Source organism: Athene noctua, chromosome 12 (genome assembly GCF_965140245.1).
Source record: "Athene noctua chromosome 12, bAthNoc1.hap1.1, whole genome shotgun sequence".
Lineage (NCBI taxonomy): Eukaryota > Metazoa > Chordata > Aves > Strigiformes > Strigidae > Athene > Athene noctua.
The window spans coordinates 19,588,750-19,614,927 of NC_134048.1; the positions used below are offsets into that span (position 1 = coordinate 19,588,750).

General features: G+C 45.1%; 1 protein-coding gene across 3 annotated transcripts in view; it reads left to right on the forward strand.

The window, feature by feature from the left end:
* Positions 1–26,178, forward strand: part of KLHL3 (kelch like family member 3) — a 55,281-nt gene that overhangs the window by 6,822 nt on the left and 22,281 nt on the right. For 2 of the 3 annotated variants that reach the window (XM_074915924.1, XM_074915923.1), the window contains exons 2-6: positions 6,459–6,575; positions 9,465–9,571; positions 14,696–14,817; positions 22,772–22,934; positions 25,907–26,016. In XM_074915924.1, coding sequence (XP_074772025.1) covers positions 6,538–6,575; positions 9,465–9,571; positions 14,696–14,817; positions 22,772–22,934; positions 25,907–26,016 — 540 coding nt within the window. In that variant the 5' untranslated portion in view covers positions 6,459–6,537. The remainder of the gene's footprint in view (positions 1–6,458; positions 6,576–9,464; positions 9,572–14,695; positions 14,818–22,771; positions 22,935–25,906; positions 26,017–26,178) is intronic. The other variant, XM_074915925.1, reaches the window with a different exon arrangement.

Here is a 26,178-nt window from a genome sequence, read left to right on the forward strand (position 1 = left end):
TATTAACTTTTTTTATGGTTACCAACAATGGTCTCATTTTGGCTGGAGGCCTTTTGCTGGGGATACAGTGGTGAAAAAGTCACCGGAAAAGTACCTGGACTGTTTTGCCTATTCCTTTTTTTCCAGACCATCTGTTGTCAGTGCATGAAGGACTGTCCCCATCGGCATTTTTCTCTTCCTCTGAAAGTGAGGAATGATTACCCAAATTGCTGCTTGTAGTTCTAGTTTTTGAGAAGAGGAAGGTGTTCCTGAACTGGTCGCAGGCAGTAATGATGTGGGGTTTGACTCTTGGCAAGGAAAGCTGGAAATATTCTCCTCCTTTTGGGTTCAAAAGGGCATGTTGTGTGGGACTGTGCTGAGGCTGCTTTGCCTGTTCGGGGCAAGTCCTGGGAGGAGGTGTTAAAAAATGACCTTGGTGGGTGAGCACCGTAGCTGGTTCTGTGCCTGCTTTTATACATTTGTCCTGCATTTCAACGTAGATCTGTGTCATGCAGATTAAGCCTCAAATTTTACACTCTGTGACTTTCATAAGAGCATAATTCTCCCTGGTTTTTAATGTTATTGTTTTTTTCCATTTTTGTAGTAGGTGGGGAACACGTTATTGGTGCTTGCATCACCTCTGACTCTGGTCCCAAGCCTGCCCGGACTCAAATATCCTGATAACTTGCACATCCGAGTTGTTCAGTGGTATCATGTGCCCATGTCATTGCACGTGGGCAGAAGCAGCCTGGGCACAAGGGGGATTTAAGCTGAAACATTCACATTTGGCAAGAAATTATTTCAGAATTCTGATTTTCTTTTAATGTGCTGATAGGGACTTTCATTTTATGGAGAAATTACGTAAGGCTGTATCATCAGCATGGTACTCTGGTTCTGAATTTGCAAGATGTGTCTGAATTTAAATGGAAAAAAAACCCCTGGAATTTTTTTTGGTTAACTATTAAAACACCTGTAATTTTAACTTTTATCTTTGAGTAGGGGTAGTGTCCTCATAGTATTTGAGAAATACAATATTTGCTTTTGAAAGCAAATGGTATTGTCATGATTGAGTTATTTTTTGTTGTTTCCATTACTGTCATCAAAGACTTTTCTTCTCCGTAGTTCCTGAAGTCTCCTTTGCTATGAATATCCTTTTGGGGATCTGTTGGATACCAATTGTGTGTTTTTCTAAGCTAATGTCTCCATGTTGATACAGGCACTGAAAAAATTCAACAAAATGGGGAAATAATATTGCTATTAAAAAAATAATCCTTTCCATTATGCTACCTTCCATATGTTTTAATGATAATATGTTTCTCTGAAATCCGCCCAGAATCCATGTCAGTATTTGTATTCCTTTAGTCACATTTTTTTACTTTGTATATACCTATTCAGAGATTGAGATTTTTATGAATATGCCATTATAGTGACACCTTTTTCTTACTGTGTCTGCCTGACTTGAGGAATAAAACCCATGGGCATAATGTATTTGTGCCATGATTTTGGCCATTGATTCTAAACGGGGAATCACGCTAGTTAAGGTGAAATGATTTTTCATTTTGCCAAGACTAAATTAATATTTTGGTCTCCATATATCTTAGTAGAGGCATTTGAGTTTTGAACACTAGTAACTGCTGTTGGGCATCTGTCAGATTTTTAGATCAGGACTGTATCAAACCTATCAGAGAGTGAACATTAATATTTTATGGTGATGATTGTAACATATCCCACAAAGAAGCTCCATAGGCTTTGAAAATTTGTAGTTAGTATGTCAATTTTAAGTAAATATAAGTGCCTGTGGAGGTGCTGGATTGCCCACACTGCAGGAGAGCATGTCACCGAGCCCTGTTGACTCTTTGTCCAACCTTGGGGGGCTGAAGCTCCATGGTGTAACGGGACAACCCAGGAGAACAAACCAAAGCCTGTGGTACACAGGCAGGAGATAAGAGCAGCTCCCAGGGACACCCCCCCCAGTGCTGCACACCAGGATGAGGCTGGGCTGGACTGGACATGTCTGGAGTCCCCTCATCTCTCCAATGTGAGAGCCTGATGGAGAGGGACTTTGTGGTGCCCATGTGTGGGCTAGGAGCCAAGCCCAGCCACTGTTCTCCCAGAAACATGAGCAGAAGCTCATCCTTCTCTGCTCCAGAGGAGAGTGCATTTGAGATCTGCCCCTCCTTTAGGGTGAACTCCTGGCTCCAGTAAAGCCAGTGGTAGAATTGGTTTTGGCAAAGCCGGGATTTTTGTTCCTGGGGTTTACCAGCTCTCTGCACGGCAATAATCTTGCCAGGGGACAGTTTAGCTCTAAGGAAGGCTTTTATTCTTCCACATAATCTACAAAGACGTCTGTAATTACTGCTGGTAACTAAGGCAACCCAACTTTATAGTTGATACATGCATGCAGCAGAGCTATGGGTTATGGGTTTTTAAAATACCTTTCTGTTGGTTGTTCCGCAGCCATGCTCAGGCAGGAGCTGTGCTGTTGAGCCAAGGGTAGATTGAGCCAAGTCCTGCCAGTGGCTCTTGGAGAGGAGGAACACAGTGTAAATGGGGTTGTGATTAGCTCCACTGGCTTAATTGAGAACTTTCAAATTGGGGTTCATTTGTTCTACTTGGGGACAGCGTTGAAAGGCCACACAGGAGGTGGCGGTGGGGTTGGCGCGCTCTGAAAGGAAGAGCCTCTTGGCTTATTTTAGGAGAATCCTGCTGTGTCCCTAACAAGGATGTTCATCTGGCCCAGGGGAATGAAACCATTTGTTCATTCACTTGGTGCATGGCCTCGGATAGCCCAGGAATAGAACAAATTGCTCCTGGCAGCCGGCTTGCGAGTCCCACCGGCGTGGTGGGACAGCAGCTAGGCAAACGCAGGGGTGCTGGGGGAAAGGCTCTGTGGTCACGGGGTGCAGGGGCACGTCCAGGTGAGCTTTCATCAGAGGACCCTGTTCCTCCCTTGCTTTGCTCCGTTAATATAGTAACAGTGTAATAAGTGAAACAATTCTTAGTGTTGTGGGGAAAAAAAGACTCAGAAGAGGGCTGTGCAATGCACTGTTTTCGTCTTGTCAGGGGTAGCTTTTGCTTTGTGGCAGGTTGCATTTGCTTGGAGCGTTTAGGTTCCTGCATTTTTATGTTGGAAATGTGCTGGTGATCTCTGAGAGTGCGTGCATGGGGGTGTGAAATCTTCCTTGCAGATAAAATCATCCTCAGTCCATTACTGGAACACGGTTCTGTGGAAGCTGAGTCAGTCTCAAAGATGAGTTAAAGGCTCTTGGCCATTAATTTTTCAAATGTGTTTTTTATGAGTCATTTGGAAAAACTTTAAATAGCATATCTTGATTTTTTTGAAGCAAGTTTTTAACCAGACTATCAGCAGTATTTTCTTATGGTGAGCCTTTGGCAAAATGTGAAATCCACCCCTGTTAATAAAGCTGAGGATGTCTTTTAGCATGCTTTTTAAAAGGTTACTTTTCATACATTTTAGGAAGAACTGACTAATCTTTTTCACAAATGCTGAAGCAATGTTTTTGCTTTTAAAATACACAAACGGTGGAGTTGAGGTTTTATGAAGGCTTGTTGATCTGATATTTACTTTGGTGTTCAATGAAACTTGCCATGTCCTTTGAACGGTATCTTTTGCCAGCAGAAAAGTTTGAACATAATAAATCTTTGGTCTCCGGCACTGGAGTGCTAATAAATAAATCTCAGCAGTGTGCTTTTTCTTATTAAAGAAGCCCCATGATTTTTGTGTGTGTTGCTTTATTTTGCATCCCGCAAGGTCTGTCTTTGAGGATGACCGAAGCGGTGTCCCGCAGCGGTCCAGCTGTCCCGCCCCAGAGCGATGGGTACAGCTGTCCCTGACGTTGCCTTTTGGTTTCACTTTCTTTTTATTCCTTTTTCTTTCTTTTTTGTTTGTTTTTGTTTGCTTCCTGTACATGTTTCAGCTTTGGAGACTGAAAGCTCAGTCCCTTGCGCTTTCCCTCCCTGGAGCCGGCGTGCCGCGAGGGCAGGTTTAGCTGATTAAAAAGCAAGGGTTTACACTGGGGGGTTTAAAGCTGTGGCCAAACTTCACTTGGCCTAAGATTTCAACCAGGGATTTTGGTAGATACAACACTGAGGCTTAGCTGAATTTGGCTGTGTCTCTGGAGCAAGGAAACCCCCTCGCTGGGGTGTGCAGACCTGGGGCAGAGCCGAGTGCTGCCGCTGCTCTGTGCCCGTGAGTGCCGCTGGCGGTACGTGCGGCGCAGAATGAGTCCAGCTTTCTTCGGGGACAGAAAAGCTGGTTGTCTTGTTGCCTGGTACCAGTCCCTTGAATACTGAACATGGAACAAGAGGCACTCTACTTTCTGATTTTTTTTTTTTTTTTTTCTTTTAATCCAGCCAAACTAAGCTAATTGGATGATGACTGTAACATGGTCTGGGAACTCGTCTCCCTCACTGGGACATGTGCTGAGTGATGTTGTGCTCAGCCTTGTGGCTTCACTTATGACTGAAAATATTTCACTTGCTCAGCAAAGTGAAAGAATTGAACTTGGCTGGTTTGGGGCATTAACCTTTGTCTCGGACACAAAGCTGGAGGCTGCTCGGTATGCAGGCATGTATTTGAGCTGTGTGCAGCTTGGCTGCTAATCAGTGTCTTGTTTCTAGAAGAAGGACAATGCAACCCACCGAGGACAGCTGGGGGGGCAAAGAGCTTCGTGTGGGCTCAAGGGACATGGTGCTGGTAACAGTCACCAGTCGGGACCAGGCAACAGCGAGGGTGTAATGTTCACCAAGGGCTTCAAACTGTCAAGGGGTTGTAAATTGTGAATAACTGTTTTTTCAAACACACGTTGTGTGTGGGTATATGTGTCTATAGATATCTATGTGCATGCATACACACCTTAGCAGAGGGTGGCAGGTTTTCTGGGGAAGGATCCTTGCACTTCCCTGGCTTTGTACCTTCCTTCAGGCATCATCTTCTGGTCACCAGTTAAGTCAAGATACTAAACTGCCCAGAATACTGGTTTAACCTGATTCAGCCTTTTTGATTGTGATACAAGCCCAAATAAAGAAGAGGAGGCTGAGGGGAGACCTCTTCGCCCTCTACAGCTACCTGAAAGGAGGTTGCAGAGAGCTGGGGATGAGCCTCTTTAACCAAGTGATAAGCGACAGGACAAGAGGTAATGGCCTCAAATTGCACCAGGGAAGGTTTAGACTGGATATTAGGAAGCATTTCTTTCCAGAAGGGCTTGTTGGGCGTTGGAATGGGCTGCCCAGGGAGGTGGTGGAGTCCCCATCCCTGGAGGGGTTTGAGTAGAGTCGACATAGCGTTGAGGGATCTGGTGTAGTTGGGAACTGTCAATGTTAGGTTAATGGTTGGACTGGGTGATCTTCAAGGTCTTTTCCAACCGAGATGATTCTGTGATTCTGTAATAAAGGTGGCAGGGAGGAACATGAAGCTGAGGGAGATGGTCCTTTGGAAGGAAGACTCTGAGAAGGTCTCCAGTCTGGTGCGTGGTGGCCATGGGGTTACAGCCTGAGGTCTGCCATTCTCTTGGGGTTGGCTTTCGACGTGGATGACCTTGTTTGACTCTTCTTGTTTGCCTTTGCCTGCTGGCAGGTTTGAGGGGTGAGCCGTGGGTGGAAGCAGAACAGGGACCTGACTCTAAATGCTGCTTTTTTCGTAGGTGGAAACCTTTAGCTCTGAGTGATTTCACACACTTTCAGATCAGCGAGGTAGAGATATCGACCTGATGTCAATTCTGTATAGAGAGCCTGTGTTCCCAACACAGTAATGAGGACACGTATGTGCCTTAGGCACCTGTTGGCCTGGTTAAACACAGCACATAGCTGGGTGCATCTGGTCTGACGTTACCTCTAGAGCTGGTGGTTCTGATAGGAAGGTCTGCTTTAATAATTCATTCTATACGTTTCAGTGACACTAAATAGACCTATTTCTGAAATGGAAATGGATGTGGCCTCTGTAAAGCTAATGCTTTGGAAGCTGTGCAGGGAGTATTAATAGTCCTTTTCTACTTGCCTCTATAGAAGAAGGTACAAATCACGTATTGCATGCTTGAGATTTTCAGATGGGACATTGAAGGCTAAACTTCTCTTTCTCTATATGGATGTTAAAGTATCCGTGGTAACTCCAGTAGTTCCTAGTGCTGAAGTCTATTTCTATTCAGTGAGGCAATGATGTTCTGGCTTGAATTTCAACTTATACTGCTTTCCTGGCCTGAAGCCTGTAAGGCTGGGCTTTGTCCTCAAGTGTTTGGCACTTTTTCCTTTCCTTCCCTGACTGAAATGTGGATTGAGTTGGCTTTCAACATCCATGCAGAAGTAGTTGCATTTTGTGATGCTCTTCATACAGTGAACCTGAGCCAACTAACAAACATGCAAGTAACTCCATGCATAATCCCTGTGCTGCAGTTTTATGATAATTTCTTTTTTTTGAATCATTGAATCAAACTTTCTACTCCTCTTTTTGTCCCTGTTTTTAGCATTAAGCAGAGTTCCCGATCCTCTGAGGCAGCTGAAGATGAAAAGGACCAGCGCACAGTGACAGTCAACCCCTCTCACATGAGAAAGGCATTCAAGGTCATGAATGAATTGCGGAGGTACACTTTTGACTTAATGGGCACCCTCTCTGGTTTAGTAGAAACACGCTGGTTGGAACAGGAGGGCTTCTGGGAGACTTAAAAAAAATCTGTGCCATCTTTGTCACAGCTAATAATTGCATCTAGGGAATTAATCAACAAGTAGGAAGAGACAGCTAAAATACAGCCCTTTTGTGGTGGCTTACTCTTCCCAATCTCAGATCACCCTATTTTCCCAGCAGAAGGAGGCCAGCTAGGCTCAAAAACATTATCTGAGCAATAGCCTTCATTTACAGATGATAATTCACTTAGTCTTTTCCATTACTTACAGCAAATTCAGCTGTAAACTATGTTCTTAACTGAGCTAATGGTCTGAAAACCAATAATAGAACATTACAGACATTAAGACACCTACGCATAATTACAGACCAAAGATTATTAATGAACAGTTCTTACTCTCTTTAACTAGCAGTGCTATTCAGTCTGGGCTTAGCACTCCAAAGTAGGGAGTGAAAAAAAAGCAACAACTCGGGAAGAATGTCAGCTCTCTACTTGCAAATTTAAAAATACTGATATTGGTTAAAAGAGAACACCTTGGTCTCTACACAGCTGTTTGGGTACAGGGAGAATGGAGGCTGAAAAAAGAGCAGCAAGCGGTTTTCAGGAGCCGCTGTCATCACATCAGCAATGTGGTGGCAGTGGTTAAAGCAGATAGAAGTTCAGCGAGCGTTTCCCTGACCAGTTCAGTCCCTTGCCATTCAAATAGAGACTTAGAAATCCATTTTAAAAAAGAATTCCTATGGAAAATACCTGCCATACGCATGGTTGTATGCGCTCCCTCACAATCCACAAAGTACTCAAAAGATGCTGTAATAGCCACCTCTTCTGTGGATTAAGTAGTTTCTCAATATACGTGTTCTCCAGTGTGGAGAAGAATTAGAAATGTCTCCTTCCACAGATGTCTGACAGCAATTCTCAGATGCATAGGAACAGAAAATGGAACAAGTATCTTTCCCTTGTAACAATTACGTAAAGTGGAGTATGTTTTGGTGTGGTGGTGTGGTTTTGGTTTTTTTTTTTTTTTTTAATTGGCATCCCTCTAGTCTGTTCTTTGTACTAAAAGCAAAGGATCTGAAAATAGTGGTTTGTGCAGCTATATTCAGAAATCTATTGTGCTGCTATTATTCCTTTGTTAATTGAAGCGTAGTGGGAATAGCTGGAGATGGACAATGTTTCTTAGTGCCTGTGGTTAGCTAGATCTTGTGCAATACCGAAGTGATAAGACATGGAAGACTGAAAGCTGCCCTTAAGCATCTGTTTGATGTTTTCTTCTTCTGGGGTATTCCTTTTTGTCAGCTCCTGCTGCTGTTCTGGAATGTACAGTTCTCACGGCTAGTGTATGTGCATTGAGCTTGCGATCTGTTAAGCTGTCAACAATCGGTGTAAATAGCTACCTTGAATAATCATGCCTCCATTCAAATGCATCCAGAAATCTCATACAGAGGGTCTAGAAGAATTTTTGCTAAGCCTTTAGCCTATTTGTTATACACTGCTCACTTGAAATTTTGAGCTTTCAGATGTAGATGAAATTAATTTCATGAGTGGTACTCTAAATAACTCTAGTCCAAAGAGGAACTGAACAGAGCACTTTTCACTTAAGCTGAATGAAATGAAGAAGCCTCCATTAAGAGGCTGTTAAAGAGCAACCTTCATTGCCATCATCCCTTCCAAACTGGGGGGAATGTAGAGCACAGACTACTAAAGTTCCTACTTTCTTCCTGTTTTCCAACTATAACCCTTCATTTCACAGATGTTTTGTTCAGGTATTCTAATATATGGAAAAGAGGAGCCATACCTAGTCCGTTAGAAGCTGTCTGTGTGTTTATTTGATACGCAGTTTCCTAAAGACAAAGTGCAGCGTGGTAATAAGCACTTCTGAAGAGAAGGCGACATCTAGATTTACAGATGCTGATCCTTTTTCAGGCTTGACATTTGAAAAGAACACCCTTATTTTGCATTTGTATGCTCAAACATCTTAAACCAACGTATTGGGAGGCTGAGCACTTCTAGCTGTCGGCATCTCAGAAGCCCTGTGCAAACATTAACTAATGAATCCTCAAAGGACATACGTGGGGCTAGTAGAAAAGGTCAGTAGTTAATGAAGTGACTTTTCCAAAGCTGTACAATGAGTCAGTGGGGGAGCTCAGAAGTTTTTTGGTTTCTGTTTGGAACCCTATGCTTTATTCCAGTGACTCTTAATCCCAGACTAATTCATGTGGTAAAAAGTTCTCAGGCCCATGGATAAACTCCAGTGATTGACATCTCCTCACTGGGAGACGGCTGAGGCAGGCTCTGTGCTGGTCAGTGCCAGATGTTTTGGTGGTCATGTTCTTTAGGACTAAACATGGAAGGAAGTACAGAAATAACTTTATTTTTCCACTCTACCTTTTCCCTGTGGAAGGATTAAAGTGCTGCTGGTGCTCCTTTGCACAGCTATTTCTTGTCTTACAGCTGTACTACAGCTTGGCCCCAGGTAGTGCCCAAACTCTTAAGCTCTCCTGTGCCTTCTCCAAGCCCTACTTCTTTGAAAGAGGTGGAAGGAGCCCCTTACCCGTCAGTTCTCCGGACAGCATGCATGCCTAGTTTGGCTTCCAGTTTATTTATTTTTTTTTTTTTTCTGGGAAAAGCAGAACCACAGGCAGGGCTGCAGCATCAGGAGGACTCAGGCTTTGCTTTGTAGGCAAACACTGGCAGGAGCTGGTAGCTGAAGGAGCAGGGAGCCTTCCCCTGGGATTTGACAGAAGCTCAGGTGCCTTGTCCTCTGCTTGCCTTTCCAGGCTCTACCGATTGTAGCTTTTTGCCTGACCAGTAGTTCTGAAATGATCTTTATCTTTTCTGGTGTTTTTCCAGCAAGCGGCTCCTCTGTGATGTGGTGATTGTGGCCGAAACTGTGGAGATGGAAGCCCACCGCGTGGTCCTTGCGGCCTGCAGCCCTTATTTTTGTGCGATGTTTACAGGTACTCTTCTTGACACCAGACACTGGACTTGGGCTGAATGGGCCACTGCAAACCCAGAGGCTTCTGGCTGTGTCTCTGGCAGGAGCAGCACCCCAGGCAGTAGGCATGGCGAGGAAAGGGTTTCCTCGAGAGGTAGAATACGGTTAGGTCTGCAGTTTGGTACGCTCCGTGGATGGTGCTGGTCATCCTTAACTAATTCTTTGAGGCACGGTACGTGGGTATGGGGTGGTTGTTTGGGTGTGGGGTTAGCGGGTAGCGTATGAGTCGCGGGGAGGTTACTATGAGATTTGGCTCACTGCTTTTTGCGTTGGTTATTTTTTTTTTTCTCCCTTTACAAGACCTTGGGTCAGGAAAACACATCATTAACATCAAGCACGTGTGCCGTGCCCTAAATGTTCATGGTGCACATCAAAGAAGTTGCTGGCACAGGAGTTGTAGTTTCAAGGCTCAGCCCTGCTGATGCTGATTTGCAGTCACGGATGTTTAATCTCCCGTGGCACTTTTTTGCTGCTGCCCAAAATAACAGTGTTGTTCTCTCGATCCCAGTGTGCTTTAGCAGCCATGCCTTTTTGCAGGGTGTGTTGCTGCAGTCGGTATATTTTGGTAATGGCAGATGCAACATCAGTGTGAAGGGAAGAGGATGAAATTCTTGCTCCAATCACCTGATCCTTATAGCAGGTGCCCTTTGGAGGCTGTGCCCAGGTGGGGCAGCAAAAAAAGCTGTGCCAATCCCAAGGCAGGGAAGTGACCAGCTTATTTAAGTTATTCTAGTAAAATCAGTTTGGTCAGGAGCTCCACAGCTTCCCTCATTTTCCTTGTCCTCCTTTCCAGGATAGGAACTGACTTAACTAAATACAAAGAAAATGATTGTATGCTTCAGGGAATGGTTGTTACTGTCCCTCAGCTTCAGCATGAATGAGGTTTGGGGGTTTTGTCCTTGCTTGGTTTTCCTTTGCCTGTGGTCTAGAGGTGGCTTCTTCCTTTTAAAAGCCTTGACTTTGTTTTATTTGCTTTACTGGAAGCAGAACACAGCATTTCTGAGGAAAAAGCTTGTCATTTGGGAAGCTTTTTTCCCCTTCTGTAATGAAGGGGGGGGGGGGAAAAACCTCCTGTGTAAACAGTTGTCTGAATGTGAGACGAGATGTGAGGTTTCGCCATGGTGGCTTTGTCAGTGTGATGAGCTAAGGTGGAGAGCATTTGTGTTTTCTAGGGCACTGACTCTGCTCCGTGGAAGTGGGTATTGGCCGTGGTGCCGAGGCAGAGGAGCAAACACTGCTCAGAGGCAACTGTTTGCACAGGGAACCTCGAGGAGGACTTGTGAGTGCTTGTGATGCTTGTTGCTGACAAGAAGTTTAAAAAAGAAAAATTGTTGGAAAAACCCTCTAATCCTTAGAGGTCATCTGAGCGGGAAGGTGGTGGTGCAGGGCTGCTCATGTTTCCATGGAGGAATTCTCCGGGCCGTGTAATCCCTCACGCTGTGAGTTAAACAGTAAGCAGCTAACCGCCGTCATGTGGCTGGGCTGGGTGACAGCCTTGGTGCCTGCCAGTCCCTTCCCCCTGACAAGTCCCCGGGGGGCAGTAGGTCAGGCAAAGACCAGTTTTTCCTTCACTTTTGGCCTTGCTAGTCCCAAATTTCTAAGGTCTGGATCAGCGATGCAACCCAATGACTTGGGGGCAGCTGCACCATGTGGGTGTTTGCAGGACAGGGCAGGAGCTGCTTGTGCATGCTGAGTCCCCACTGGAGGAGTATTGGGGAGCTGGGGGGGTCCCCCAACAGCGCCAGCAGCCACGTGGTGGTGAGTGAACAGTGGTAACCGAACTGAGACCCCCAGCTCATCCACCTTTGCCTGATGCTTGCTCTGCAGGCCCTGTCCCTGTGGGTTGGGCCTGACTTTGGGCTCATGAATAACCTTGTGATGACCTTGGGGTCTTTCCTAAACCATCTAGTGTCTTCTGGTTATGCATTCCTCTTTGAAATAGCCTTGGGAAGTCTGAAAATGATCAGGCACATCTTCCACTTGTATCTTCCATTACTGAAGGAGAAATGGGACCCAGAACTTCTTGACTGAGTGTCCCTTCCTGTAGTGACTTTCTAGAGCGTTTTGGATGGTGGCTGGTGCTCATTGGCACCATTACATGGCGATGCCTGAGGACAGTAATTTCTATCCGTTTAGAAGAAAACACAATAATTTCAGAAAGAGAAACAGATATTTCATTTATGCTGCTAGGACTGCTCCTGTGAGATACCTGGGGAAGCTTCAGAAGTGCTGAAGGAGGAAGCAGCACGAGAAACCTCCCTTGCAGGGCTGGTGTGCCGCTTCAAAGCGCCTGCCCCATGCGCAAGAGGCTGCGGTTTTGTTATCCCTCGCACTCGTGTTTTCCTTCAGCACATCTCTGACTTCAGAAACAACAAAAGCTGTAGCTGTGCACTGGGAAGTCTCTCTGGAGTGCAGTACGTAGGAGGCAGGGCAAGCTGCTGTGCTGGGTAAACAAGGCGCTGTGAGCTGCTGCTGTTTTGTCTGTGTGACAAAGCAGGAGAGCTCTGCTCTCTCCCTGCCCTTGTGAGCCAAGGGGAATGGAGAGAACACTGCTGGGTGTTGAATGTGGTGCATGAAGGCTTACCTTCACGAGGGGCTGCTATCTGCAAAGTTTATCCCCTAAAGAGGGTCTGCTTGGAGCCACTCTGCCTGTTTTACCTGCCTTTGCTCCCTCCTGCCCTGTCCCTCGTGTCTGCCCAAGCGCAGTGGTGTGGGGACGGGGTCTGTGCAGGGCAGCCCTTTCTCAGCACAGCCATTAGGTATGAGAGATGATGCTAGTGCTTTGAATTATTCTGTAACTAAGGTAGGTGAGGCTTGAGTCTGACTTAGGAAAGACACCCTAGGGGTTGGGTTCTGTGGGCTTTAAGATGTGGGGTTTTTTTTCCGAAGGGATGTGCGATGAGATGCTGTAGTTGACCCACCACTCCTCTGCCTGCTGCCATGTGTTAGAGGCTGCGTTGGCCTTTGGTCTGTGCTTGGAGGAGGAGGCAGTGTGTGGCCTGCTCCTGCTCTGCACCAACCCCTGCCTTGGTCACTTGTGGTGTCTTTAGGTTCTTCCTTGCTCCGCGGCATTAGAGGCCTGTCCGGAGCAGCACCCTCTGGCAAGTGGCAGGCACTGGATCGTGCCAGCGTGGCCGGAGAGGTTGGGTCCCATCCGACCGTGGGGCACAGCACACGGGCCTCCCCTTTTCTCATCGTGCACTGGGCTGTTACCAGAGCAGAGTCAGTGGAGGCCGTTAGCATGCAGGGCTGGCAGCTTGCTGGTGGGTGTGAAAGCCCACACAGCCTTTATTTTTGTTGTCTGTGTCACATGAACACCACAAAGACAGATGATGTTGTTGGATCGGTCCCTCCAAGCTATTTCTGCATCGATTCTCTGGGGGGGGGTGTGTCTGAGCCTCCCCTCTGCCCCACGGATGCCGCAGGGCTCCGGCTGCTCCGCTTGCCCCTGGCTCTGCGGGTGGGGTTTGCCTGGGTGCTCCTTACGGGCACCTCCACGTGGGCTGATGGGGACTGGCCTGTTGTCAGAAGCCCGCTCTCATCTCTGGAGATGTTTTTTTGGGGGGAGTGAGGAAATGTGTGGAGGAGATTGACAGTTCTTTTGTCAATTAAAAAGTCCTACCTGCTTTGAAAGCCTCCCAAATGTAGGTCGTTTATCCCTTTGTACTCATACATTTGCATTCACGGGCTTCTCTAACATTTCATTATTTCATTTTAAAAATTGAATTTGGGGCAAATATTACTGCAGTCTACATTTCTCTTGGGACATTGTTGGCTTTTCTAATACTTACAGGCTGATCCCACTCCTCTTATTTACCTCCTTATTGGCATAAGTGAAGCCTGCAAAGTTCCATTTCCAGGATCTAGATTTTGCTCAGCCTTGGACCCCATTTAGCATCCAACTCTGCTGTGCACTTAATGTGCCTGGCCACGTCTTGTTGCACGCTGTACAGAGATGTAGGGTGTAATTACTTCTCCCATAGATTGCAGGAACTATTTTTCCTCTCAATCCTACAGCAGTACTGAGTCACCAGATTTCTTAGAGTAGTGATTACTCATGCCCAGGTTTAAGAATTCACACTTCTTCACACTCGCCTTTGTTTAGCTTTGTTTCTTCACTTACCATTTTCTTTCTGCTTGGGAATTTGTTCTTTCTTTTCTGTGGTTCCTCCAGATATTGGTGATTAAAACCCAGGTGAGGTCACTGTGCGTGGATGCTGGAAGGGCCCGGAGAGTCCTTTCTCCTCCTCCTCACAGCATGCTTTTGTTCCTGTGGCATGCTCCTGGTACACATGGGGTATGTGTGTGTGGTGCCTGCGCAGCGTTGGCCACAACAGCAATGGGGAAGGTGCACATGAAATATTGGTTCATGTATGGGCTCTTACACAGATACAGCTTTTACTTGTATATACAAGTATATAGGGGAAATTATTGCTCTAGTTCTGCATATTTTTTTTTTTCCCCAAGTTATTTATTTGAAGAAAGGCTACAGTTTGGATCCAAAGGCTGCCTCGCCTCTGAGGTGTGAGGTTGGGAAGGTGAGAGATGAGAAATACAGCTTTCTGCACAGATGCTTTGCATAAGCTGTAACTGTGTGAACAGGTTACAACAGGGTAATTTAGGAGAGAAGCTTGCAGCGCACTGGATGTAACTGCTGACATGTGTGCTTGTTTTCCTCAGCAGGTTTCAGGTTCTTTCTAAAGAAAGAGGTTAATGCTGCCTTGCTTTTATTGTAGGGTATACCACAAAGCACCCTAACTCAGCTGTTGCAACTTACTCATCTAGCCATATATATATAAAATTTTAAAAAATACTTTTAGTAAATATTGTCTTGTCCACATTCTCTTTGAATCTGTCTCTGTGCTGAGACATGGTTGAGGGTCATACTGTTTGGTTTTTTTTAGTCCCTATATGTGTTTGAATGCCGGTGAACCATGGCAGGTTCTTTTCTGGCAAGAAATTGAGCTTGTGCCAGGGCAGTCTTTTAGTCAGATACCAGGAGGATGTGCTGGAGGTATGGGGAGTAAGGGCCTACAATGAGGTCTTGCAAAGCCAACTTTAACTGTCCTTTTGCAATGAATTTCAGGAGACATGTCTGAAAGTAAAGCCAAGAAGATTGAGATAAAAGACGTTGATGGGCAGACCCTGAGGAAGCTGATTGATTACATCTACACTGCTGAGATCGAGGTGACAGAAGAGAACGTGCAGGTAGGTCTGGTTCAGCAGCTGCTGTGGACACCCAAGTAAAAAGCTTTGAAACTTAAAGGCACAGGTCCTTGGGGGGGTTGAGTGATCTCTTCAGGCTGCAGAAAGCAAAAGGTTGAGCTTGAAAAGAGTTACTTCCAGCCTCTGTTTAGTCTTTAGGCACTTTGCTGTTTTCCCAGCACTTAAGTCATGTTGCATTTAGCTTTTGTGTCGAGCTTTTCTAACGAGAGCAGGCATTTGCCTTCCAAGAAGCTGTGCTGACTTGTGGGTCAGTCTGTCGAAGGTCAAAATAGACTGAAACAAGCAGCAAGTCAAATGTTTTTAAGGTCATGGCAGAGGAATCTGGTTGTTAGTTTTTAAATTCTTCTGGGTAGTTTGAGTTGTTTAGCAGAGCTTTGAGTGAAATATATTGTTCAAATGACAGCATTCTTCCTTTTTTTTTTTTTTGGTGTTTGTATGCTCTCTGTCTTGAATTTCTTTGAGGTAAATATTTGTCCAGAAGTGGAAAGAGTAATTGAAAGGCAGCCTACAGATAAAGCAGGATGCCCAGGAAGAGCGTTTTGCTGTGTCACGTGGCTGTGGCTGCTGGTAAAGCTTTTTCTTTGACTCCACTTGTATTTGTGGTAAGAAAACGGCTCTGCACTTAGCCACTGATTTCTGGAAGGGATGCTGGGAGCTTGTGTGCAGACGTGCTTTTTGGTTGTTTTCCATTTTTGTTTGCACATGGCATTTGAGTCTGTTTGTCTTCCTCTCTGTGACTTGGATGTTGATCAGGGTGACAAGTCTGTGTCTGTGATGCTGAGGAGAGAGGGGCAGTGCTGCTGTGTGCATTCTGTTGACCTAATTAAGATGGCAAAATTAGACTGGTTCTGCTTGAAATAAAGTTTTTTCTGTGGATGGAACATCCTCTTCTCCTCCAGTCCCTTAGGGAGGGTGCAGGTTCTTGCTGACCCATTGTTCTTCCTACATGAACTTGGACAAAACCCCAAGCTATGTCCACTTTGCAGTCTAAGCCCTGTGCTATCCTTTGTGACTTAAGTCTGGGGGTGCATTTTTTATTGCCCGTTCTGCCCTCCAGTTTTACAAGCTTGACTTTCTTGCATGCACTCAACCTGGCAGTTGTCACACTGGTAGGAGTGTGGACCCTGGTTGTCCTGTGGTAGGCTGAAGACCAGCGGTGTGGAGACCTTCAAGGTGCCATTACAGCCAAGAAGTTGAGGCTCAAACACAACTGTGAATCACCTGGACGAGCTGTCTGCTGTGTAGCCCACTCTTAATTACAGTCAGGGAGATATAACATTACTTCAGCGGGGAACTGGGGTGGAGTTCCTTGGACCTCTGGGATCTTCCATTGCTGGAGGAAAAATGACATTTACATGCTCTCAGGCTGGTCCCTTTTCCTGTGGGAAATGTGAAGAGTATATCCACGTGCGTTCTGAAACGTATGCTTTCCTTCCATGCTGCTGGTTGTTAGGTGGCCCAGAAGCACCCACTCGGCACGTGGGACGTGCTGCACTCGGGATACCATCTGGTGTGCTGGCCCCAGTCAGGCTGCCTTGAATGGAGCTTTCTTGAAGTGACTACGTGTGCTCTGGCCGTGTTCCCACCAGAGCCTTTCGGTGCTGGAGTGCAGCTGCACCTGGGTAGAAGCAGCGTTGCAGGAGTTGGAGAGCCAGCTCAGTCCTGCTGTCTTGGCAGACAGACCTGCCCAGAAGGTCACTGAAGAAGTCCAGATGTTACCTTTTCTGAACAACTGGAAAGCTATCTTTTTTAGTAAAACCTAACCAAAGCCTGCCTTCTGTGGCCTAGGAATTGCAAAAAAAAAAAGAGCGAGCCCTGTCTATATTTTGGCTTCCGTATCTCAGACTGTAAGATAAAATATAAGTTTGACTACTACACTAAGGTTTGGGCATAGTGCTTTTTCCCAGTCTAGTCAAGTAGGTCTTTTTACTACAGGATTTATTTAAATAACTGCTCTGTGAGTAACTCCTTAGGTTGGAGGTAAATTAATTGATGGGAGCTAAGAAATGAAGCTGAACTAATGGAAGATTAACTGACTGAGTTCAAATTTCATTAGGTTTTAAAAATGTCCATGCTGAAAATGTTTTACGGAAGTTAATATAATTTTGTGATAAAACCAATAGAAAGTTTAAAGAGAAATTTCCATCCCGTCTCTGGGTGTTTTACCCCTGAACAGAATGCCATAAATACATTAATACTCACCTGCAGCCACAGGAAGAAAAGTTTACAGAAAAGAATATTCTGCGATTCATTGGAAAGGTTCACATCAGTGAAGGCAAACAACATGAACGACAAAATATTAACGTCCTTGAAGTCTCTGGTTTGGATTAGCAATGTCAGTCTTAGGAAGAAGTGAGCAGGTTTGGTCCCTTGCATTGTCACATCCTCCTGCTGCACAGCTTTGTGTCAGCCATCCAGCTGGAAGGATGCCTTGGTGGTAGTGACTGTGTTGTTTCAGCAGTGTTCCTTCACAGGCTTGTTTGGGCATGCTAAGACTTTTCTCTTGTCCCAGAGGGTGTCTCCTGAGGTCTTCTATTGCCATGTCCTGTGCTCTAATGCCTTTATAAAGGGACATTTTAAAAGGGGTTTTTCAGACTTCCTCAGCAGCTGTAAGAAGTAATTTCTGGCTATAGGTGCCAGGTAATTTCAATGTAGAAACTACAAGAAAAAAGATTGCTAAATGGCATTAACCGAACAGATGCAGTCAAGCTACCGGATTGTGAATAAATGAAAAGACAGTATCTTGTCAGTGAGCAAAATAAAATGAGAGCAGAACTGAAATGAGAAAAAGATGAGCAGCAAAGGTAACACGGAGTGCAGGAATGAGTGTTCCCAAGCGTGCTCCAATACTGTGTGGTGGCCAGCACTTCACAACAAAAAGTATTTTTACAGTAGTTTTGTTGTTTCTTTTCTAATAGAAACCTGTCTCTTTTTTTTTTTTTTTCTTTTTTTGCTTTTATAGGCCTGGTGTGGCGCTCAGGAAGAGAAACTCTTTTTCTAAGCACGTGTTTTTGTAGCTGATTGTCATTTCATTGTACAGAGTGTTTTGTTTTGGGTTTGTTGTTGGTGTTTTTTTCTGTTTTTTTTTTTTCTTTTTTCTTTTAAGTAAGGAAGGATGTGTGTACAAGGGAACAAGCCTGTGCAGTCAGTTCCAATCATTGTCTATGTAGTGAATTACTGGGGGAAGTTCATTCAATTTCTCCTCAACAGAATGTCCCAAATGTGCAGGTAAAGGGGATTTTCAGTCCCCCCCTAGCTTGATGAAGGAAAGTACTGAGCTCCTGTGGGAGTGAATATTCTCTTCTAACAACATTGGGAGTATGTGGGTGAGAATCACCCCAACAAATGCGATCCTGCTTTATCATTGGAACTTTGTTTTTAGAGTGAGATTTCAAAGCAATAGAGAGGCAGCAGTAGGTGGGGTCAGGGATAATGGATGATAGAGAGGCTGAGCAGTGTTTTGCCTCTGAACACACATTTGGGATTTAACCTCCCACTTGTTTGGAAGGCATGGAGCAGTGCAAGAATTTCTGTCTTCATTGCAGTCATGTTGTAGTCTCAGAAAAAAAATCCATCCTGGGATTTCTGTCCCCGCTTGCCTTCTGCTGTTCCTCTTCCGTTGCACCCCACATTGTTTGATTGTAAAGATTCGTATCCATGATGGGAAGATCTCATTCATCTGAAGGTGGAGCTTGATAAACTTATTTGGAAGAAAGTTGTGCTGTGCAGTTTCTGTAAGAGTCAGAAAAACTTAAGTAAGCGACTTGACGAAGTTCACAGATGCTCGCGTGCAGCCCTGGTTGGCTTGAATGGAAACCACACGCACATGTCAAACAGGACCTGCTGCTCCTCATACCTGTACGGAATAGCTGGCTGTTTTAATGTGCTGGTTCCTTCAATTTTTCAGTTAAGTCTTGATTTTGCAGCTGAACTGGCTGCATTGCTGCTTGTTTTCCAACATTCATATCACACCTCCCAGCTCAGTGAAGAGTGATGAGCAAAGTCCAGCAATGGAGAAGCAGCTCAACACGGTGTCTATGTGCAGAGGTGTTTGAAGAGATTTGGGAAGAGGCCTCTTGTTCTCCGGGGTGATCCTGTGAAGGCACCTGGACCTCTGGCTGTAGACAGTGACTACAGTCCCTCTTCAGTGTGTCCAGCCCATCCTTACTGATGGCACTTAATTACTTGGAGGCAGCCTGAGAATTACCCTCCCAATTAAGTCATTACCATTAGGGTTGTAATAATTCCCTGGGAAAAATTCTGATTAACCTGAATTTGCAATTACATTCTTATGAATGAGGTGTGATGTGTTCTTGTATACTACCACAGCTTGAGATATGGCTCATATAGAAAGAATAAAATCTGAAGTCAGCTGTCTGGAGGAAATAGATATTGAAACTGTCAGCTTTGCATAGTAATTGTAATAAAAAATGGCTTGAGAAAGGAAGAAAAAAGCTTTGCCAGAAGCTGTAGCATTTCCTTTTCAGAAGTGTGCTTCTGCACCTCAGTTCTCCCTGGGGACTTAGGACTTCTCAGCAAGGAAGGAGAGTATCTGTGGCAGATGCAGTTTTGATGATAAAGTTATGATAAGTGGGTCAGTTCATCTCCCTCCTCCCTGTTCACTCCAAAAGCTGCGACTACAGTAGTTGCAAGCGCAGCGTGAGGCAGAGAGCCTTTCAGCTCAGCTTTAGGAGACACAGTAGATCGGGACCATCTTCCCTCCTCAAGCAAAAGCTCCTTGCCGTGCATCGCCCTCCTGGAGCGCTGGAGAGCCCTGGTCAACAGCAGGGCTGACTTCTCTGGGGTGTTAGAGCAGGTGGGGGCCCTTCCTAGGCCAATAGAAGATCTTTTAAATTGGAGTGGCCTAACAGAAAGGTGAGGAGAAACTGGTGGATTTGTCCCCAGAGGACTGTGCTGGGTCTGATGTGGATTCTCCACAGTTTTACCCTGCTGTTTAACCAAGGGACAGTGTATCTGCTCTGTGTGGTGAGGTTGGAAAAGGTGGGTCAGGAGGGAAGTTGCCAGCTGCTCCCCTGTTTCCTCTCTCGCCTCTGTATCCTTTGTCCTTCTCCTGGAGAGGTTTTGTGGCTCCCTGATCCTGTCACACATGCCTGTGCCTGGGCTATTTCACCCCAGGTAGAGCATTTAGGTAGAAGCATTGTTGTTCACCCTCTGCACTGCCTGGTAGCAGTTGGGGAGTGATAAAGCCTAGCTGCCTTCCTTGCACTGAAGAGCCACGTTACAGTAACGTAGTTTTATCTCCAGTACTTGTGCAGTTTAGAGCTGTTCATTTAAAACAGACTATTTAACCTGTCTTGCAAACACAAAATCTGCTCATTTCCTTGGGTACAGATTCCCCTGTGAGGGTGCCTGGGAGCCGTCTCCCTCTTTGGGTTGATGTGGAGTCCCAGCTGTGGCCCTGGACGTGCTGCGGAGGATTACAGCCAGTACTCTTTCTTGGCTTCCAATTTGACTAAACTGTCAAAGCTCCTTATAAGCTTTAATACATCCCCTTGGGACGTATTCCCCGTGTCTTGGGGAAATATTCCTGTCCCCATTTTGCAGAGGAGGAATGGTGTGGGTTAACCTTTGGCCAAGGATGTGTCAGAGCAGGGAACTAACCCCAGTCTCTGAAGTTAATGCCCTGCCTATTGAAGAGCACTTTTGGCTGAAAGATGTTTCTAGTTCAGAGACATCAAAGGTTTATGAAAGTATTTAATTGCACAGGCAATGTTGTGTAAAACATGAGATTTGTGCACGGTCTGCAGAGCGAGGGAGCACAGCTGGTGAGAGAGATGGTTATGGCTCATATATACACACACATACCATAGATGAGGTCCTGGACATAACTGAATTCTTTGCTAAACAAGTTTCAGTAGCAATAGCAGGTAATTTTGACATAGTTTTAAAAGATGTATGGTTTTGGTATGGAGGCCCATCTGGTAGGGCAGCCAGCTCTCTAAATCATTCACAGTGGTTGGAGTTCAAATATTAAGAGCCAAATCCTGACCCAAGTGAGTCACTTGCCTGGATATTAATGGGGTTGCAGTTTGGTCCTGCTGCATGTTTAGGCAGGGCATTTCCTCTTGTTATTTCTAAAGGAAACAGACTTTGTGCTGGCGGATATCCTTTGCTTGCTTTTCGCCTTCCCTGGTAAAAACAAGATGAGTGGCGAGATGTTCAGCTGGGAAATAAAAAAGAGAAAATCCACTCATCTCCTGATAGGCTATTTATATCCTACTTCTGAAAAGTACTGTATGATGATGTCCCTTTCCCAATAACTGCAGTGGTGTAAGGCTCTTTCTACCCTGCCCTCTCAAGCCAGCATGAAGCTGTAATAGCAGCACTAGGATGTCCAGGGGCTGTAGTGAGTATTAGTGGTAGTAGGGAGTATCTTCTGTTTTAGAGGCAACATCCCAAAACACAGGTAAGCAGCCTACCTGGATTTGCAGGCATGCACACTGGATGGGTGGGGGGTACATGGAGGAAGCTCTGGCTGGTATCTGGCCAGAGATGATTTGCAGGGAGTCTGACTTCTTTACCCCCAGCCCATATGTAGCTCAGGTGCTCACCTTTCTGCTGATACAAGGAGATGGTTCAGCTAGGTAGAAGGTGGTTCACAGCTAGGTTTAAAAAATGCGAGAGCATTGCTATCTTGATTTAATCAAAACCACAAACTAATCTCCTTCTAGCATCAAGAGGCTTGGGCCAAAATGGGCTCACAGGTTAATTGCTTTGTGGTTTTTTTTTTTATTGTTACCTGTTGGAGTGGCTGCTTGGCAGCAGTTAGACACCGTATAGCTGAGCTGGAGCTGGAATATGTCAGTGGCTTAGAAAAGACCTGGGGCAGGTTGTGAGTGTCCTGCCCTGATGTGGTACAGGACTGTTCCTGCAGGCGGGCAGGGGCAGGGAGGGGACATCTTTTTCCCTTCCCTGCCATCGAGATCCAGGGAGGTGAATGCTGTTAACTTCTTTGTTTTGTTTAACAGCTGCTAGGGTTTTTGAGTCGGAAATAATTTTCCGGAAATCTGTGCTCAGATGGTGAGCCCAGATGCCCAGTTGGAAGGACATGTGTGAAGCTGCGAGAGCTGTGGAAGAGCTGGAGTAAGACACGTCTGCAGTTGCTGTACGACGTAAGAAAGGAAGTAGCTGATGTCCCAGGCTGTAACATCCCAACTGACTTTATCTTCTAATTCCTGTCCCGCTCATGTGCCTCAAAGGTGTTTTTTCCAGCAGATGTCACATTCCTGATCCACTCTGTCTCCCTTTTCTGCACTGAGTTTTGTAGATAGAAAGCAGTACATCATTTTCAGATGCAGTCATGAACCACAAGTGTCCACAGCATTTTGTGTGAGTGAAAATGAGTGCTGTTGGTTTGAATAGTTAGCCCTATCTTTCCCGAGAGCTTTGCTGTCACCAAAACCTGCTTGAGCTCCTGTGAACTCCCTCTTTTACATGGCAGTTGGGGCACCCTGCTCACAGGCTAATATGGTTTGGAAATAAGAAAGTTTCAAGGCTTTGAGGAGTGCTGGGCTGCCATGGGTTTTGAATGTGATAACACATATAAACAATATAAAGGTGTTCAGGGAAAAGGAAAAATCATCTATGTGCAGGACCTACCTGCAGCAAAGCCAGAAATTCAAGTGCACCTGGTAATTGCTTGTGTTTTGTCCTCCCTTTACCTACCTTGAGGTCTTGTGGGGAGAAGACATGAGGAGAAGAGCTCTGCTTTTAGCCCAGCATGGGGTAGCCATTTCCATCTCTCACAGCACGGATGGGGATCTTCTGCATATGGATAATGCTAAAACTTTAACCTTCCTTCTCATACCCCGCAGCGATGTGTCCCTGTCTGTAGAGGAATTGCGTCTAATTTGTGCAAGCTGTGAATCAAACCTTCTTTGATGCCAACTCTAATTCCCCTTTCTTGCCTTTACAGGTTTTGTTACCAGCTGCTAGTTTACTGCAATTGATGGATGTTAGAAAAAACTGCTGTGACTTTCTTCAGTCCCAGCTGCATCCCACAAACTGCCTTGGAATCCGAGCTTTTGCTGATGTGCACGCGTGTACTGAACTGCTGCAGCAGGCAAATGCCTACGCAGGTGAGGGCAGGGTTTGTTGAGTTAAACCTGCTTCCAGGTACAGCGACTCGTAGGTTGAGCAAGATCAGCACATCCTGGTTGGTCTCTTCATGCTTCTAGTATTAGAACAGGAAGGGAATATTTTATCGCGTTGTAGACTTGCAACTTTCTGTGATGCTGCAAATCGTGAAATGTGGTTGGGTTGCAGGGGAACACCTAAGGAGGTAAAAAAACCTGATCCTCTGGATTCCAGCCCACAGAATAGTTCCTTAGTATGTTCCTAGTAAGCTCTTTGGCTGTGTGTTCAACAGCACAGTGTTGGCGTGGTGGTGTCCCTTCCATGTGCACTGCCCCGTGAGAACAGTAGGCAATGCTGGGGATTTATTCTAGGAATAAATGGCACTGGGCAAAATTAAATCTTGTGGGTACAGGTGGGAATGCTCAGCTAAAATTGTCATGCAGTTTGAGCCTCTGATCTGTGGAGTGATGGCCACTTACCCCAGGGGTGGACAGACTCTTGTTTCCTTGAGGGTGGATGTGTTTGGTTGCAGTAAGTAGGTGGAGGCAATGGCTTTCAGCATTTCTCCTCTGTGTTGTAAATGTAAAGATGTTCCAAGCAGCCCCATGCTCTTAACTCCTTGGCACTTTCCAGTCTCCTTCAGCAGAGTTGCCCTTGACCTCTGCTTGGGACAAGCTAGTAGTTTTCTCTACTCAGTTTGCTTTTCTGTCTATTTGTATAGAGAGAAATACACCTGCTGTCTCCCAGAGCACCTGCTCTGTCCTGCATCGTTCCCCTTGGTCCGGTTTTGTCCTTAATTGGACCATAAGTAGGCTCAGTGGAATAAAAACGTGCCCACCAAGTCCTCCCCTATTGTCCTGCAAATAAAAGTAAAACCTTTTCAGCTGCTTTGGCTGTATTATCCCCTGGAGGAAAAGGTACCCTGGAAGGAATGGTTAACTGTATAAAAGCTTGCTTGTAATATCTCATTATCCTTGCTTCCAGGCCCTTTTTAATCTTTAACCCAACAAGCAGTGCATTCACTGTATATTTATTTGGTTGTTTGGCAATTAGAAAGTCTGCTTTGTTGTTTTATTGGTCTTCATAAGTCCCAGTTAGTACAACAGCCCATGTAATGTTAATGGAACTCCATTAATAAAAATGCCATTAAAATTCTTTTCACTATGTTATTTATGTAACAGCATTAAACCAAGACAGAAGTCCCCAAGCTCAAGAGTCCATGCATGCATGAGCTCAGTTACTTGAGAAATGCTTAGTTCTGGCCAATGGATAACTTTAGTAGGTGGAGGAGCCTTCTTGATACAGGCACGAGTTACTTTATTCAAATCAGTAGATATTTTTACTTGCTTCCAACTAATAACAAGAGATCAAATATCTTTCTACTGCCAGATACCAGTCCAGAATGAATAGGAGTTTGTATCCACAAGTCAGAGTGCATCCAGCTTACTGTGTGAGGAACATTTCCTGCTTCTCAAGTATTTAAGGCCAGAAGAGTTCATTAGATCTTATATATGATTTCCAACACAACTGAGTATTAAAGTTCATCCAGATACTGCTGGTTTTAGTCAGAGCCTTTGGCTTAGCTGTGGTGTTTTGGTCCCCGTTAGACCGAGTAGGGTCCATGGTTGGGGAAGCACAAGTGTCCTCTGCAGCACCAGCCTTGGTGAGGAGTTTCAGGTGCAGTCTCCAGGGAGCTCCTCTCTGGAAGTTACTCCAGCTTGTATCCCTGGGGTACTGCTATTTGGCAGGCAAAGCACTTTGCAGATGTGAAAACTAGAGGCAGATCTTGCTGCGGAGGGAGCTCTTTGAATACATGAGTCTGAGCTTCTCAAAGCTGAAGATTAGAGCTTGAAAAAAGCTGCTTCAGATAAAGTGTCTGAGATTCGTGTTTCTGTATTTCAACCAAAGATAAGTGAGACTCAGCAAATGGCAGGTGAGATTAAATTGATGTGTATGTAACCAATGCTTGCAAAACTAAAATTGTCTGCAACTGGCTAATAACGGTTTTGACCTAGAAATTATTTTTTAGAAAGTAATTCTTTCCTAGCGCACTTCGGCTAGATGTAAAGCTTGACAGATTAGATGATCCTTTTTGGACGTGTATTGCAATCAGTCATAATTCTTCCAGTTTGGGATTATAAAGAGTGATGTGTATTTGGTTTTCAAGTGGCTCCCAAAGTTACAGCATGGAGGGATTTGAAGGCAAAAAGAGAGAAAAATAAACTTCTTCAGTTGCAGACTTGAGTGGAAAAGGTCAAGCTGCTGGGAAAGATGGGTGCTGAGGGTTTGGAGCAGGAGAGAGGTTAAATTTACACATTTGAGGGAAAGAAGTAAAAAGTGGACGGAGAGGAGGAGAGCTGATCCCATGCACATACGTGGGATGAGCCTCCCCCTTGACCATCTCTCCCTGTGCCCCCGTTGCACGTACAAATTCAGCTGGATGCCCTGGGATCCCTCACTGTTTGCTGCTGAGCGTGGGCACCAAACTGGCTGATTCATGTTAAAGGTGAGCTTTTCCTTTGAATGCCTACACATATCAAGAGCTCTTGCTGGAGTCTCTCATCCAGGTGTTGAGCAGATCTGATTCTGCCTAGCTTGTTGAAGTGGGCAAGAACTGAATCTCGAGGTGGCCAGTTTATTTACTACTTCAGAAAAGCATTGTCACTTTTTTCAGTTGCCACTTCTAATCCTATTTGCCACTGGAAGGTACCTTTTCAAAAAGTTAAGTTCCCATTTAGTGTTATTTATGAAATTGTCTCATGGGGCTTGTGCTACTTGAAATAACATCAAATTCCTTTAACCTGCTCTGAGACTATTTTCTGTTCCTGTTCCATCATGCAGTCACAGCGTGTTGTTTGTCTCGAGTGCTCAGAGCTGTAATAATAGCAGTTCTCTGAATGCTGTAGTCCTTCCATTGACTTAAAGCATGGATTTCATTATAATTTTCTGTTCCCCCTTTTCATTTGTTGAACAGAGCAGCACTTCCCTGAGGTGATGCTAGGAGAAGAATTTCTTAGCCTTAGTCTGGACCAGGTTTGCAGTTTAATATCAAGTGACAAGCTCACGGTCTCCTCTGAAGAAAAGGTACAGTAAATTGTATAGCAACAGTGAATGTAAGAATGCTGGAATGTTTATAGATCTTACATCAGGAACTGTTCTCATGTTATGCTCTTCAGGGGCCATTTTCCAACAGAAATCATGTGAAAGGAAAATTAAAAATAATGTGAATCCTAAAAACACATAAAA